We start from the raw sequence: 13,744 nt of genomic DNA on the forward strand, positions 1-13,744 counted from the left end.
TGTTTCTGTGCCATTCGGTTCACTTGTCTGCATGAATGTAAACTCCACACCAGACGTAGATGTAGATGCATATAAAGGACTTGTGTCAGCCCCGTTTCTATGAGATTAGAAGTGGATGTCATTCAAAGTTGCTTTGGTCGCCAGGAAGTCGTATATTATTATTGGTGTAACGGTGCCCTCCACTGGACAAGTCAAGGAACTCTAAGTCGTTCTAAATGAGTCAAACTCAACATTTACCAGAAGTTGGAGGAGATTTCGTTCAGCTCTGTCCCCTCCGATACTTCAGCCAAAGAATTATCAGCACATAATTCAACATGTTAACACCTTATGAGAGTTGAACCCAGGATCAAGACTCATTGATCTGGGTTTGTGTGTTCCTGTTGAGGCTGAACACTAACAGACCACAACGTGGAAGTTGTCTGAGAATTGCATAGACCACATGTTACCTCACAAAACCGTCTCATCCACTTTAGTGCAATTATCTGATCATTAATTGTTGCCTCAATGTAAAAGAGAAACATTATGTTTGTCAATCCAGAAAGGCTCATCACCTTAATGATCGAGAGCTCAACGATTATGATTTCAATTTAGATGAAGCGAGTACATTTCATTGAGGTGAGCCTCTCGAATCAGAAGTGTCTTGGTTTCTGATCAGTTTGGCTTAGAGCTTTTTCATGGCAGACATTTTGACTCACAGGTGTTAAGTACGTAACATTAACGACGGTTCTGTTCCATTCAGGTGTCCCAAGTGAGCATGCACAACTCCAGGACCTTGAAACATGCGCATGTTAGAATGTAGCCATGATTCATGTTAACGACACCTGTACACGAAATATAACGGCTTTAGGTGTGCAGGCCTACTTCTGTTTGTTTGTTATGTTAGCGGAGGTGATCTTTGTTTTTATAGGCTCACCTCAGCTACAAACGTCTGCGTATAAATTGAAGTAATTATATCCAGTAAACGAATTAAATTACGTTTGTTGAGAAGTGTTGTTCGCATACATTCCAGCATGCATTGAATGTGAACTCTCCAGAATGCTACTGTACGACGTGCTGTTTCAGTCAACGTACAAGGCAGCTTATAGTTTTCAGTTCAAGTAACTTCATAGTTTGTCACACTTTTACAAAACAGCCCCAAATCAGGCTGAACTGCCATTTCTACCGTTTTAACCAGCTAAACTCTTTGAAGCGACCCGTCAAATTCCATCTCAACTAAAAATGTATCAAAATATAATTCATTCAATGAATGTCTTATTGGTTTATCTAACAGGAATGGTGCCCAATAACAAACATTGTTGAGTGTGCCAGAGTTAACAAAAGGCTGTCGAATACATTTAATGAATTATATCCAATCAACTAATATAGACAAAAAAAAACAATGTTATTAGCATATGTCCCAGCATCGGGTGAACATGGCCACAATGCTAAATAAGACATCCTGTTTCACTCAATGTACGAGGAAGTTTATATCTTTCTAGTTGAAGTAACGTCATAGCTTGTCAGACTTTTGCTAAATAAAATGAGCTCAAGTCTTTTGTATTTATGCTTAGTTTGAACCCATTCAACTCTTCAAATCACCCTTACATGAATGAAATGATTTCACATAAGCTTTAAAAACTTTTAATACAAATAATCCAAACTTTACGAAGCCAATACTACTGTGTATTTGCTCGTTCCAATAACGCCACACTGCAGCTGTTAGCTTCCACGATGCTAAAACTGAGTGAAATATCAGTACAAGGGGCCTGTGTTAGATACATTATTTCATCCAATCAATCAATCAATGAAAATGTATTTGTACAGCACATTTTAAAATACAACAAAGGTCACCCAAAGTGCTTCTAGATAAGCAGTCATACAATCAAAATAAATAGGTTTTTAAACGACTTTTAAACATTGGTACGGTGGATGACACCCTAATATGAAGGGGAAGGTTGTTCCAGAGCCGGTCGGCCCGGGTTGTCATTTTTGTTTTGGAACAACTCAAAGTTGTTGGTCGAGAGATCTTAAAATATAAATCTATACTGGAATTTAGAACACTATTAACTCAGTGTGTTTGAACAGCGGCCACGTACATTTGTAAAACAGACTTATAGTCGGTGTGACACTTTAATTTGAAAAACAACCAAAATACACTCTGTTGCCAGTTTAGCAGCAGCTAGCTTAAACGGATGAAGGCTAACAGAGCTGAGCTGCCTTCATGAGTGTTCGTGTTCAGTTCATGCTGAAGCCGCTTTCCAAACTGCATTTGTGTTGCTGTTGAAGTTGTTTTAATATTTTTCACAAAATGAGCTGCCCTGCTCTGAATTGGTCCTTTTGTCGCGAGGCTCTCTTTATTAGAGGCGTTCCACTTTCCCGCCGCGAGATGGCGCCACGCAGTCCAGCGCGTGCCTGTGTTTGATACGGACGTGTCATTCCTCATCAACCGACTCCGACGAGTGTTGAGGAAAGTGGCTTCAGACAAGAGCACAATGAGACGATGACAGACAGAGAGCAGGTTGCATCGCTTTGTTATGTTATGGAGCCGTTTGTCAGCCAATAAATAACGTGTTAATGAGCAGCTCAGCTCATGAAATTTACACGTGTAGCCTATCCTCCCCTAAGAAACTCTCTCTCACACACACACACTCTCTCTTTCTGTGTGTGTGTGTGTGTGTGTGTGTGTGTGTGTGTGTGTGTGTGTGTGTGTGTGTGTGTGTGTGTGTGTGTGTGTTGCAGATGTGTTTGGCTCAGCACCTCTCCGTTGTCTGACTGCGTTTCATGCAGTTATGATTCATGATACCTTAAATTACACGTTATATTATTGTCCACCGCGCTGCCAAGATTTTAAGGGAATCAAGATGAGAGAAGGGGGGGGCATTGTGTGAAAACAACCTCAGCCTCTTTGAACCCGTTTCAACGTCTCCCAATGAAAAACACGCTCATTTTTTCTTTCTTTTTTTTATCGCTCTCTGAATCATGCGAGCGTCTTGAAGTTTTCACTGAGATAAGAAAACATTTTTTAACTGATAGCCCGTAACAGCTCCATCTAAACCGGTTCCGTGACCTGCGCGGATGTAGGTTCATGATCCGGTGAGATCCCCGCAGGTCTGTTTAGTTCCTGCCAAATCGCGTTATTACACCGAGTCCATGGTGGCTGCTCGCTCTCCAAGCGTTTTCATCATCTGCGGTGCAAAACAAATAAGATCTCCGCAATGGTTGTTTTTGTTAGATAGCGGGTTTCGTTGTTGTTTGAATGTGTGCGTAATATGGCTTCTGGGTGAAGAAGAAGAAAATACCTTATTGATTTGAGCGTTTCCATAGTTCGTCTTTTCATTTAATAAAAAAGAAATCATGAAGCAAAAACACCTGCGACTGCGGAGCCCAAGTTTAATGGCGCATAGCTTTTATGATGGGGGTTCTTATGTAATTACCATAAATAAATTAAAATTGGAGGCCATATCTGTACGTTTCGACACCAGCTGCGTGCATGTGCAGGAAAGTGTGGTGCATTTATTCACGGCTGTGAAATATTCAAAAATGAAAAATGTATTCACCGTACCCCCATGAGTCGTTTGTCCCCTTCAATGTCTCACGTGATGTCGGTCGCCTTATATAGCGCCATATACCTCGAAGCTTGTGCAGCGATTTGACGCTCCCGCGCTCTCGTCTCATTTGGAACCACACAACGCGCACGAGGGGGGCCTGGTTCCAATCTGAAGACATGCGTGATGAATTTGGGGAAATCATCTGCAGCTTTGCTGGTACCATATATAGAGAGCCCACCCAGTCCGGACCCGGTCCCCCCACTCTGCCCCGAGGTATCAATACGATTAGAGGCAGGAAATGTGGGAATCCCCAACAAAGGGCTCCATCATTAAACACAAACAACCAGAGGCCTCCCAACAATACCAAGAGCGCCCTCCGCTCCGCACTTCTCTTTTAAATCTGCGCGAGTGAAAATCTATTACTTTCATCCCAATATCACCACTCTGCTTCCAGTCGCCCATTATTAAGGAAGATAATCCAACTGGGGGGGTTTGGCGGACTTTGATAGGTTCGCGTTCAAGTGGAGAACAGAGAGTGTAGAGTTTCTAACCCCATGGATCTCAGGTTATGCAGGCTGCAACGTCAAAAAGTTATTTCTTCTCCATTTCACACATTATGTTGTTGATTTATATTCATCGATACGGTTCTCTCAGGAGAAACGAAAGCCCGAGTGCAACAAGGCGCGTGTTCAGTTCATTTAAAGGAGTCACCGTCGTGCAGGCGACGCAGTTATTATTTTTGGCACGCAGCGGCAAAATCAACGTCTGAAAAACATGTAATTGCGCGGCAAGTGTTTGCGCAAAGAGCGGCAGAAGCCTTCCAGCGGGATTAAGGCCTAAATCCCTGCCTCACATATATGCGTTTGGGGATTCCCCCCCCCTCTTTTAATTCAGGATGCTGGTCTAATGTCATCAAAGTGTATCATCTGAAATTAAAATATGGTATTTTCTTATCATATTAGATTACAGTTTCCATTCATTGTTTTGGGGTAAATGTAATATTACAAAAAGGTTATTTTTGAACAAATACTTCTCATTTTTTAACACAGGATTAAAAATACGTTAAGACAAATATTTAATAATAATAATAATTACAATAATAACAATAGGAAATAACTATACATTGAATCATTTTGAAGGCCACTATAACAATAACTTATAATGTAGAAGTGAAATAATTGTTTTTTGACGGATGCGGCTGGAGACCAAAATCGCTCTTATTTTACTTTGTCTTCATTTTTATTCGCATGTGGCCTATTGTTAGTCAACACCAAAGTCAACAACTTCTCTCCAAAAATAGATTTTCCTGTCCATAAGGATGTTTTCCCTGAACGGCTCTCTTGCGTCCGCGTGGATTTGGCACTGGTGCGCCGATGATGCGAGAGCACCGTGGGAGGCTGGTACGGGCCTCCTTGGTACCCGTCGCGTCGTTTTCATTGGTCAGGATCCTGTTTCCTTCGTGCCTCAACGTGACATCACATCCACCCGACCCGCAGGAAAGCAACCGAGGTTACAGATGATGCTGGACATCTCGGAGGACGCGCACCCTTTTTTTTTACGCTTCACGCACAAATCACTCGCTGAGCGCTCCTTTTTAGCGCATACAAGCACCGAAATATAACGGACATCAAGGCTTGCAGGATGCACAGTTTGTTTGTTGAAAAGTAGGAGGGGGGTTGCGCTCGGATTTTCCCTTTTTTTAATTTGGTGAATGGAGATGAGTCGTGCGTAAAGAAATCTGTTCATCGCGTTAAAGGGAAGAGCCGTCACTCCCCCACCTGTTGGCAGGTGGTGCTGGCTTTCACCCCGCGGGCATCTACTATGACATTGGGTTTGGAAATCATGGAGGATATTGTTATCGACGTAGTAGGGGAAGGACTCAAAGACAGCGGCGAGGAGCAGCTCTTACCTTTGGATGAGTCGCGGAGCGAGCAGGAGCGCGGCGCCGAGACTCCCAGCAGCCGGAGCAAAGAGCGGGACACCTCCAGCCCCGAGCCGGAGTGTCCTTCTGCGGCCAAAAGCAAAGGTCCCGCGTCGGTGAAGCCTCCGTACTCTTACATCGCCCTGATAACCATGGCCATTCTGCAGAGTCCGAAGAAGCGGCTCACCCTCAGCGAGATATGCGACTTTATCAGCCAGCGCTTTGCGTATTACCGGGAGAAATTCCCCGCGTGGCAGAACTCTATCAGGCACAATCTGTCGCTGAACGACTGCTTCATAAAGATGCCCCGGGAGCCCGGGAACCCCGGGAAGGGCAACTACTGGACGCTGGACCCCAACTCCTCGGACATGTTCGAGAACGGGAGCTTCCTGCGGCGGAGGAAGCGCTTCAAGCGGCAGCATTTCCGCTTCGACCCGCTCAAGGAGCAGCACCTGGAGCCCAGCGGACTGCACGGCTTCGCGCACGGCGCCTACGGGTTCAGCGCGGCGGCAGCTGCGGCTCTGCAGCTGCCCGGTCTGGAGATCTACCCGTACCTGCATCACCACGCGCACTCGCCGTGCGGGCCCGCTGCCATCCCACCTGTCAGCAGCATCCTGCCGGCGCTCTCCAGCTTCTTCTCCCGCGGCGCGCTCACGGCCAAGGCTTTCCTCCAGGCGCAGCCCGGCATTGAAGGCTTCTCCCCGGCCCAGTGCACCGCGTACTCCTCCCCTCTGACCTCCGGCGCTGCCTACGCGTCCCCCGCGCTCTTCCACCCCGCGGCGGCTCCGCACTTCCTCAGTTTGCACCAGGAGTATCAGAAATTACAGACTCAGCGTGGCACCGTGGAGTTGGCCAAACACATCCACGCTGCCAACATTGTATAATGATCAGTAACGCCGGACTATGAACTCGTGTTTTTCTCAGGTAACAGAGACATTTTAAGCTGATTTTCTCCAGCGTCGGAAGTATGATGAATCTGCTTTCAAAGAATGTTGTAGATATGCTTTTTTTTTTTAATCTCCTCCTTTTCACTTTTTTGGCAAAAAAAAAAAAAATCTTCCAGCAGACGTGTTTTTTATTTTGATCTTGAATTGTCTTCATTTCTTTGAAATATTTAAATGACGAGTTTCCTTTATTTTCTGGAAAGAAATAAAAGTGAATATTTAAACCTTGCGTTCAGTTGTATTTTGTGCAAATCCACGAGGTGATACAAAGCTGTTTATTTATCTTATGGAGCATCTAAAAGACACCAGACTTGCTTTTAGATGTCACGTGTTTACTCTTTTTAATATCAGTTCCCGGGTTTTGACTAATTCTGATTTAATTAAATAATTCATTCGACCATGATTCGTAATCATGGCAACAACCCGATATGACCTTTATTCAAATGTTCAGAATTATAGACTATTAACAAACAAGAGGGGACAACACAGCCAAAGAAATAGCATAAAAACATCGGGGAAGACTGAAAGCTGAGGCCTAACAGCCTAAAAATGAGATTCACTTCCGCTTCAAATAAGCGATCAAATAAAATACAAACACAGTATTACAGTCGTAACAAAACACATCTTTGTCGATCATTTCAGTTTAGACGGTGATTCGCATAATTATCAATTACTGAGAGTTATTTCATGTGTATAAAATGCTTGTATAATATTACATTTCATGTTAGAAATGACGGGGAAAGCAGCATTATGCTGCATGTTGGACAGACCAGGTCAAAGTCTGTCACACTTTGGGATGAAACCTTAATATCACTGAAGCCCCACCATCAAACCCCCTCAGCAGGACATCTGTGAGCAGCTGAAGTTAAACGTGCGTGTGTGCGTTCATGGATATAACGCTGAAAGTATAGACATGGCCATAATTGCCTTATTTCGCAGGGCCACACACGCACACACTCCTGCTCCCGCGAGAAAATCTGTACAACACATTTTCATGTCAAAGTTCTCATCTGTGCAATCATATATGTCATAAAACCTCCAGAGCCCTTTTTAGTGCATCACTCATTATTTATTTTATTAATATACGTCAAGTAGAAAATATGTTGGTCCACTGTTTTGCTATTTCTGATTTGGAAGTTAGAAACAAAATGTCATTAAGTGTTTGAGCAGAAAACCATGGATTTTAAAGAGGTAACTTCCTCATAATTTATATTATGGACTGATGCAACAATTATAAATTCATTTTATTCTTTAAAAAAAAAAAGAAACAACCCAACAATTCAGTTCATTAATAACTCCAAAGTTATTATTATCCAAAGCAAATTGTCAATACTAACATTGTACAGAGGATTCCAAGCAGCCTGACTTAACTGGTTTATTTTTCCATTTACATCCTGGTGTATAAAGGTTGAGCTGTTTAGAAAGCTGAATCAAATTCATCTTAATTAAATCAAACCACAATCCAGCATCTAACTGAAACAAATACGCTAATAACACACACACACACACACACAGAGGATAAATCAGTAGTTTACCAAATCTGCCCCAAAAACTCTCCGCCCATTTCTCCGTGCTACTAATTTCCGATTGTCCCATTTATTTTGTCCTCTCCTTTTTCCCCCATTTGAGTGGACAAAATAAATGGGACAATACATTTTTTACAGTTGGGCCCGTTTTTTAAAATCTAATTCAATCTGTTTTGAGGTTTTCTATTTATTTTTTTTGTTTCGTTACACGCAAATGTCTGATATTTGCTCTGCTAATCTTAAACAGTGCGGCGAGAGCTGCGGTTCAAAGTGATCCGACATGAGATTCATATCACACGCCGCTGCACCACTTCTGCTATTAGAACTTATCTGATTGGAAAAACCAAACATATTCAAACGTGTATTGTTGTTTCTCTGTTATCCACTCGGTTCCAGTGCTCGGCTGGTGTGTGAGTTACAATCTCACAACTAAATATGGACATGCGATACATATAGGAGGGCTGTAACTCTGTAACTGAAAAGTGGGAACCATGGAAAATCTAGCATGTGATCCATATAGCAGGCAATAAGTCCTCGTGTACAATCACACACACACACACACACACGTAAACAGTCACTTTGGTGCAGCTTGATATCGTAGAACATCGTGGTCAGGAAAGACACAACAATGTTAGTCGTCCTTAAAGGGCATCAAGAAGAAGGAGAAGACATCTTTGTCTTCATGACTGATTTGCAGACAAGGAGGGGGAGAAGCCGGTGCACCTGATAAAATAAGCAAGTCAGACACTCCAGGCCTGTGTGTGTGTGTGTGTGTGTGTTGCTGTGACTGCACATCAGTTTTCCATCCTGAAGGAGGTGAAAGTTGCCAGCACACTGCTTAAAGTCTCTTTACTTTCCTTCTCCCTTTGTGCGTCATTGAGTGTGACATGCTTTATTAAATCCACACTTCTATTACGAGCAAAAGCTTCTTTTCTTCAGCAAGATGTTCCTGTTTGCAACCATACTTTTTACATTTCTTTTTCACCAGCATATCTTTTAGACGTCTCCAAGTTGGATTCAATGTCATCTGCGAAGTCGCTCAGCGTTCGGGGGTCGGGTTTGTAATTGAATGTGTCAACCACATATTAAGATTCATCCCACGAGTGCACACGATGAATGGACGTTTACGGGACGACCCGTCAGTGGTGCATGGCGTGTTACACCGCCGCAGTGTTTCTGCTCGGTTTGGGAGCGGACTATCAGGCCTGAGTTATCCCGTCTGATGTGGAGCTCCTTTTCCCTGGGAAAAGTGAGTCGGCTCGTCCAGAGCTCCATTCATGCCTGACGCATGCTGCCGCTCTCCGCCCGCCAACGCCAAGCCAAACAGGCAAGATAAACTCATCGGTGGAGCGCCCCGCCTCGCTGCCTTCTGCTTCCACAGCACAGACCCAGAGTCCACAGTGGGGAGAGCGTTGCATTCTGGGACGACCCCCTGCGAGTTCATTCGAGACAGGAAAAACAATGCGCGTGTGTTGTTACGCAGAGTTTGAAATGCATGATTTGGAATGAATTCCCTTCAAATATTTTCCCTGACTTATAGCCCGCTGCTTTTTTTTATGCAAGTTTTTAGGCTGCCGGCACACTAAAAAATCTGCAACGCTGGGTTAACTTCACGCGGTGCCCATGGGGAGAAACCCCAAAACAATGAGTTGACCCAGTGTCTGTGTTGTTTTTATGTTGCTGTTCTTCACAAGGATCAAAATAACCCCATGTCTTGGATGGTTTTAGACACTGGGTCAATGTTTGACCTCCTGTGTTGGGTCAACAAAGAAACAGACCCAGTGTTACTTTCATACCACTTCCTGGTTATTTACCTAAACCGAATGCGATGGTTTCAAACTGTTATCAACTTCTCTCTTTAAAAACGTAAGTGCCACTATTTGTTACTGATTGTTAATAAAAACGCGTCCTGTGCATTTTTGAGTGTCACGCAGTTAATGTTGGACTACCATACACTTCGGAGTTTTAAGATAAACCCGGTAAAATAACTCAAGAGTGTTATAAAAGGCGACAACCCATTGGTGCTGGATAAGTTGAACTCTTTATTGGGATTTTGTTTCGTGTGTGTAACTGAACACCTGACTGATTTGTGTTGGCCTCAGAGTTTCAGGAGGTTGATTTGTGCGGCTGTAGAATCAAGAGTTTGGAGCAGATGAGGGTGTTGTGGTTTTTCAGTTATCATGAGTAAATCTCTCACCTTCCTGCTGAGGCCCATCGCGGAGCTGAGGCTCTCTCTCCGCTCACTTTAATGGCTGATTTCCAGAGGCCTCACTCGGCCCCTTGGCGTTTGCTTTTCCTGGCAGGGCCAATCCCCGCTGCCCTGCTTTGGGGAGTTATTCAATTATAAATCTTCCACCCCCCCCCCCCCCCCGCCCCCACCTCCCCTTACCTCTCTCTCTGCTTTCCCTCTCTCACCGGTCTATGCGTTACCCTGCCAAGCCCAGTAAAACACGCTGCGCCGCTCTCCGGTCTCGTGCCCAAGAATTTATTATGCTCAGGGTGGTGAAGCGGCGTGCGGTGTGTTTTTGGAAAAAGGGGACCCCCCCTCAAGCCTCGGTGCCAACAGATGACAGTGACATATAGCAGGAAAGCCACCCAGAAGGAGAATGATCTCACACCTCAGCCACGCGCTCGGAGGGAGTGGGAGAAAACAGAGGGAAAGAGGAGAGATCTGCAGCTGGGCGGCAGAGGGGACAATAAAATGGAGATGAAACGAGGCAAGGATGGAGAAATGCAGAGGTGGAAAGGAAAAACAAACACCGGATGACTGAGAGCAAACCGTAAAAAAAGCAAGTCAATGATCTGATGGAAGAGAAGTGAACCAAAAATGTGCCTACGACTGCTCTAAATACTTCCTAAACTTGAACATTATGTCTTCGTAACAGTGGTTGGCCGCCAGCGCCAGCTCAGCCTTCTCTGCTGGCCTGAACAGAATCACAAAGTTATGGCTATTTTTTTTCACATTATCTTATTGTCTCATTGCACAGCTACTGTCTTCCTCTGTTGCTCTGCTTCCAGCCTGCAGCGCTGCTTCCAGCACAGCTTGCTTTAAGGAGAGCTCTTATCCAATCAGATTCAGCCCCTATGTCTCTGTGTAAGGAGAGAGGCCCGAGGTCCTCCAGGTAGACTTTGCAGTTTAAGTGAATGGGGACGATATTGTTGATTGTCATAGTCTTCAACCAATCAGATCTTTAGTTTGACATGTTGGGCGTATTCTTTGACGTGCCGGTGCTACCCAGGTACCTGCTAAGTACGTCTGCATTAACGTGCGCCGTGATTGGTCAGTGGGCCAGCCTGACTTTTGTCAAACAGAAAGCTAGCTAGCAGGTCTTAGTGTTTAGTCAGAGTTCAGGTTGAAACGTATGTAAGAGAAGTTATGACATTTTTCGCGTTTTCCTTGGCGTAGGTTCTTTCTTTCTTTTACCGAGCTTTGTTTTTATAACACTCGATGGCTGAAGGAGGAGAAATAGATTTGGGAGTTACTGACTTTGTTAACAAAGAAAGGAGGATGGACTTTGTCTTTAAGTGAAGGCAGCTGTGGTAAGTCGTAGCGTTACTACTGTGTTCATTTGTCTATCGTGTTGTTTTTATGAATAATATGAATAATATGAATGGCTCGTGCTCTAGCGCTGCAGCGTTGCTGGATTTATTTGTTGCTTTGTTGTCACATACATATATGTGACTGGTTCTTGTGAGTTTCATGTCATTGTGTTAATTACATTGATTCTGACTCTTCCGTTTATGACGAAGGATATCGTCATCGCGGGGTTATTTCGGACATTTCTCTGTTTGAATCAGTAGGGAACAGCTAACTGCTGTTGTTTCCCCGCTACGCTAGTTTAGCTTAGCCTCCCTGAACACACGCGGGGCCTCAGCTCTTTTTTGTTATTCTTCCGGGTTCAGAAGGTCGCACAGCCTGTTGTCTGTTACATGAGCGCAGTCCACCGAAAGCATTATATTTCCCACAATTTAAGCTTAGGGCATTATCCAAATGCACTCGTATTATTCAAACGTATTGTTCGGTTCGTAAGCCTCGTACCGAACGGTTTATTGTTACACCCCTAGAAACAAATACCGTAGCTGTGGCATAGGACAGCACAGTAGGACAGCACAGAAGGCCCAGGTATAAAATGCACGGCCCGCCACTGCTTCGAAATATCCGAATAAACCCAACTATGTTAAACCTCTTAGATGTTCTATTCTTACCCTCAGACCGTGGCCTGTCTCTGCCAGCCTGGTTCTGGAGGAAAAGCACTGCTCCATTTGGCCCTCTTCAGAGAAATACTCGCATTCAAGATTCTATTGCAGATAGATCCTCCTCTTCACGACATCTGTGTCTCAAAACGCCTGCAAAGCAGTCGATCTTTATTTCACCCACTTGTTGCTCTTTTTATTTCAATCTCCGTGGTGCCTCACTGTTCCACAGCTGGAGAACTCATGCCCTCCGCATGCCCATGGAGCTTGGCATTACCACCACATCCCCTCTCCAGGTTTCTGTGTACCACCACCACCACGTGCCCGCATGGGAGGTACGCCCGCTTGCAGGTACAAGGCATCCAACCACTCGAGAGCGACGCTCGCCCTTTACAGGCCCGAGATCAAAGGCAGCGGGGAGCGTGATGTCACCCACGGCAGCCCCAAAATCACTTATTGCACCAAATGAGAGCCATTAGCCGTGCAAACAAAGATTTTTAACTCTCTGTTAATCAAAAAGGGGGGGAGCAGGAAGCACAATTAACATCTGGGCCAAGATGTGTCAGAGAGGGGTCAGGCCAGAACCGCGCCGGCTCTTATTACAGTCGCACAGTCCGAGGCCATGGCGTTCTCGGTGTGCGGCCTAATGAGAGTCTGTAACCTCAACCTGAATCCGACTGATCTCTGAGGAAGACAAAGTGGTCTGCCTTCCGCACCAGGCATCGCCATGAAGAGCTTTGAACGTAGCCGGTTAGAGAGCTGGAAACTCTCTCTCTCTCTCTCCATTCACTCTCTACCTCTCTCTCTCCGTCTGCAAGCTCTCTTCCCCATTACATTTGGTTTTCTCCCCTCAATAACGTCTGCAGTGGCATATTACAACTTGGAAATGGATTTCAAAAGGGAGCAGAGGAGGGTGCCAGAATGGGAAAAACATGGATTGGCTCAGTGGAGGCTAGATTAGGATGGCATGCCAAACCTCACGCTTTGTAAGAAACAAGAAAAATACCTCTTTTTACATTAATGCTCCGAGTTAAAGACCAACCGCAGAGTGGGGGGGGGGGGAAATTTAAAAATCCCACCCTCTTCGAAAGAGAGAATGAAAATTCCAGGTGGCGGATTGTCACCTCATACGAATCCTTCCCCCTTCGGTGTCACCAGAGTGAATAACTTTTTTTTCTTCTTTTTTTATCAATGCTGCAGGTCTCTGTGTGCTCAGGGAACTGTAAAGCCAATTCATAGGCCTGCAAACATCCTGTAACAGCAACATAAATCCACTAATTCAGGCCTTTGTGTTGGGTAATGGATGTTGTGCCACACTATGTAGATGGGATATGATAGGATTGATTGCTCTGAAGATCACTGAGGCTGCTTTCTAGCACCGCCCTGCCACCCAAACTGTCGGCCAACGAGCCGTTCATCCCGTGTTGCCTCTGTTGGTGGTCCCTGGTGTAAGCTATATTTTCCCCTCACTTCTCTCTCTCGCTCTCTCTCTCCCTCTTTTATAGCTAACACAAAATTGTTCCTAATTCGCTGCTGCTAGAGGGGGGTAATTTGCGGCTTTTGGCTGAGTGTCGCAAGCCCCAAATTTGAAAAAGCTGCTGAGTTGAAGGCGTTCTGTGAAACGCTGTCGGA

At 44.8% G+C, this 13,744-nt stretch overlaps 1 protein-coding gene across 1 annotated transcript; it reads left to right on the plus strand.

Annotated features, from left to right (window-relative positions):
- The first annotated feature begins 5,080 nt into the window (after positions 1-5,080).
- Positions 5,081-6,503, plus strand: foxd7 (forkhead box D7). Its single transcript, XM_079282028.1, has one exon. It carries the CDS (start codon positions 5,349-5,351, stop codon positions 6,330-6,332), a length of 984 nt encoding a protein of 327 aa, XP_079138154.1. The 5' UTR covers positions 5,081-5,348; the 3' UTR covers positions 6,333-6,503.
- Positions 6,504-13,744: the final 7,241 nt, after the last annotated feature.

The sequence above is a fragment of the Melanostigma gelatinosum genome, assembly GCF_949748355.1.
Source record: "Melanostigma gelatinosum genome assembly, chromosome: 13".
Lineage (NCBI taxonomy): Eukaryota > Metazoa > Chordata > Actinopteri > Perciformes > Zoarcidae > Melanostigma > Melanostigma gelatinosum.

Excerpts from the sequence above, each read along its gene's own strand:
- foxd7 (XM_079282028.1), top strand. The coding sequence starts at position 5,349 with ATGACATTGGGTTTGGAAATCATGGAGGATATTGTTATCGACGTAGTA.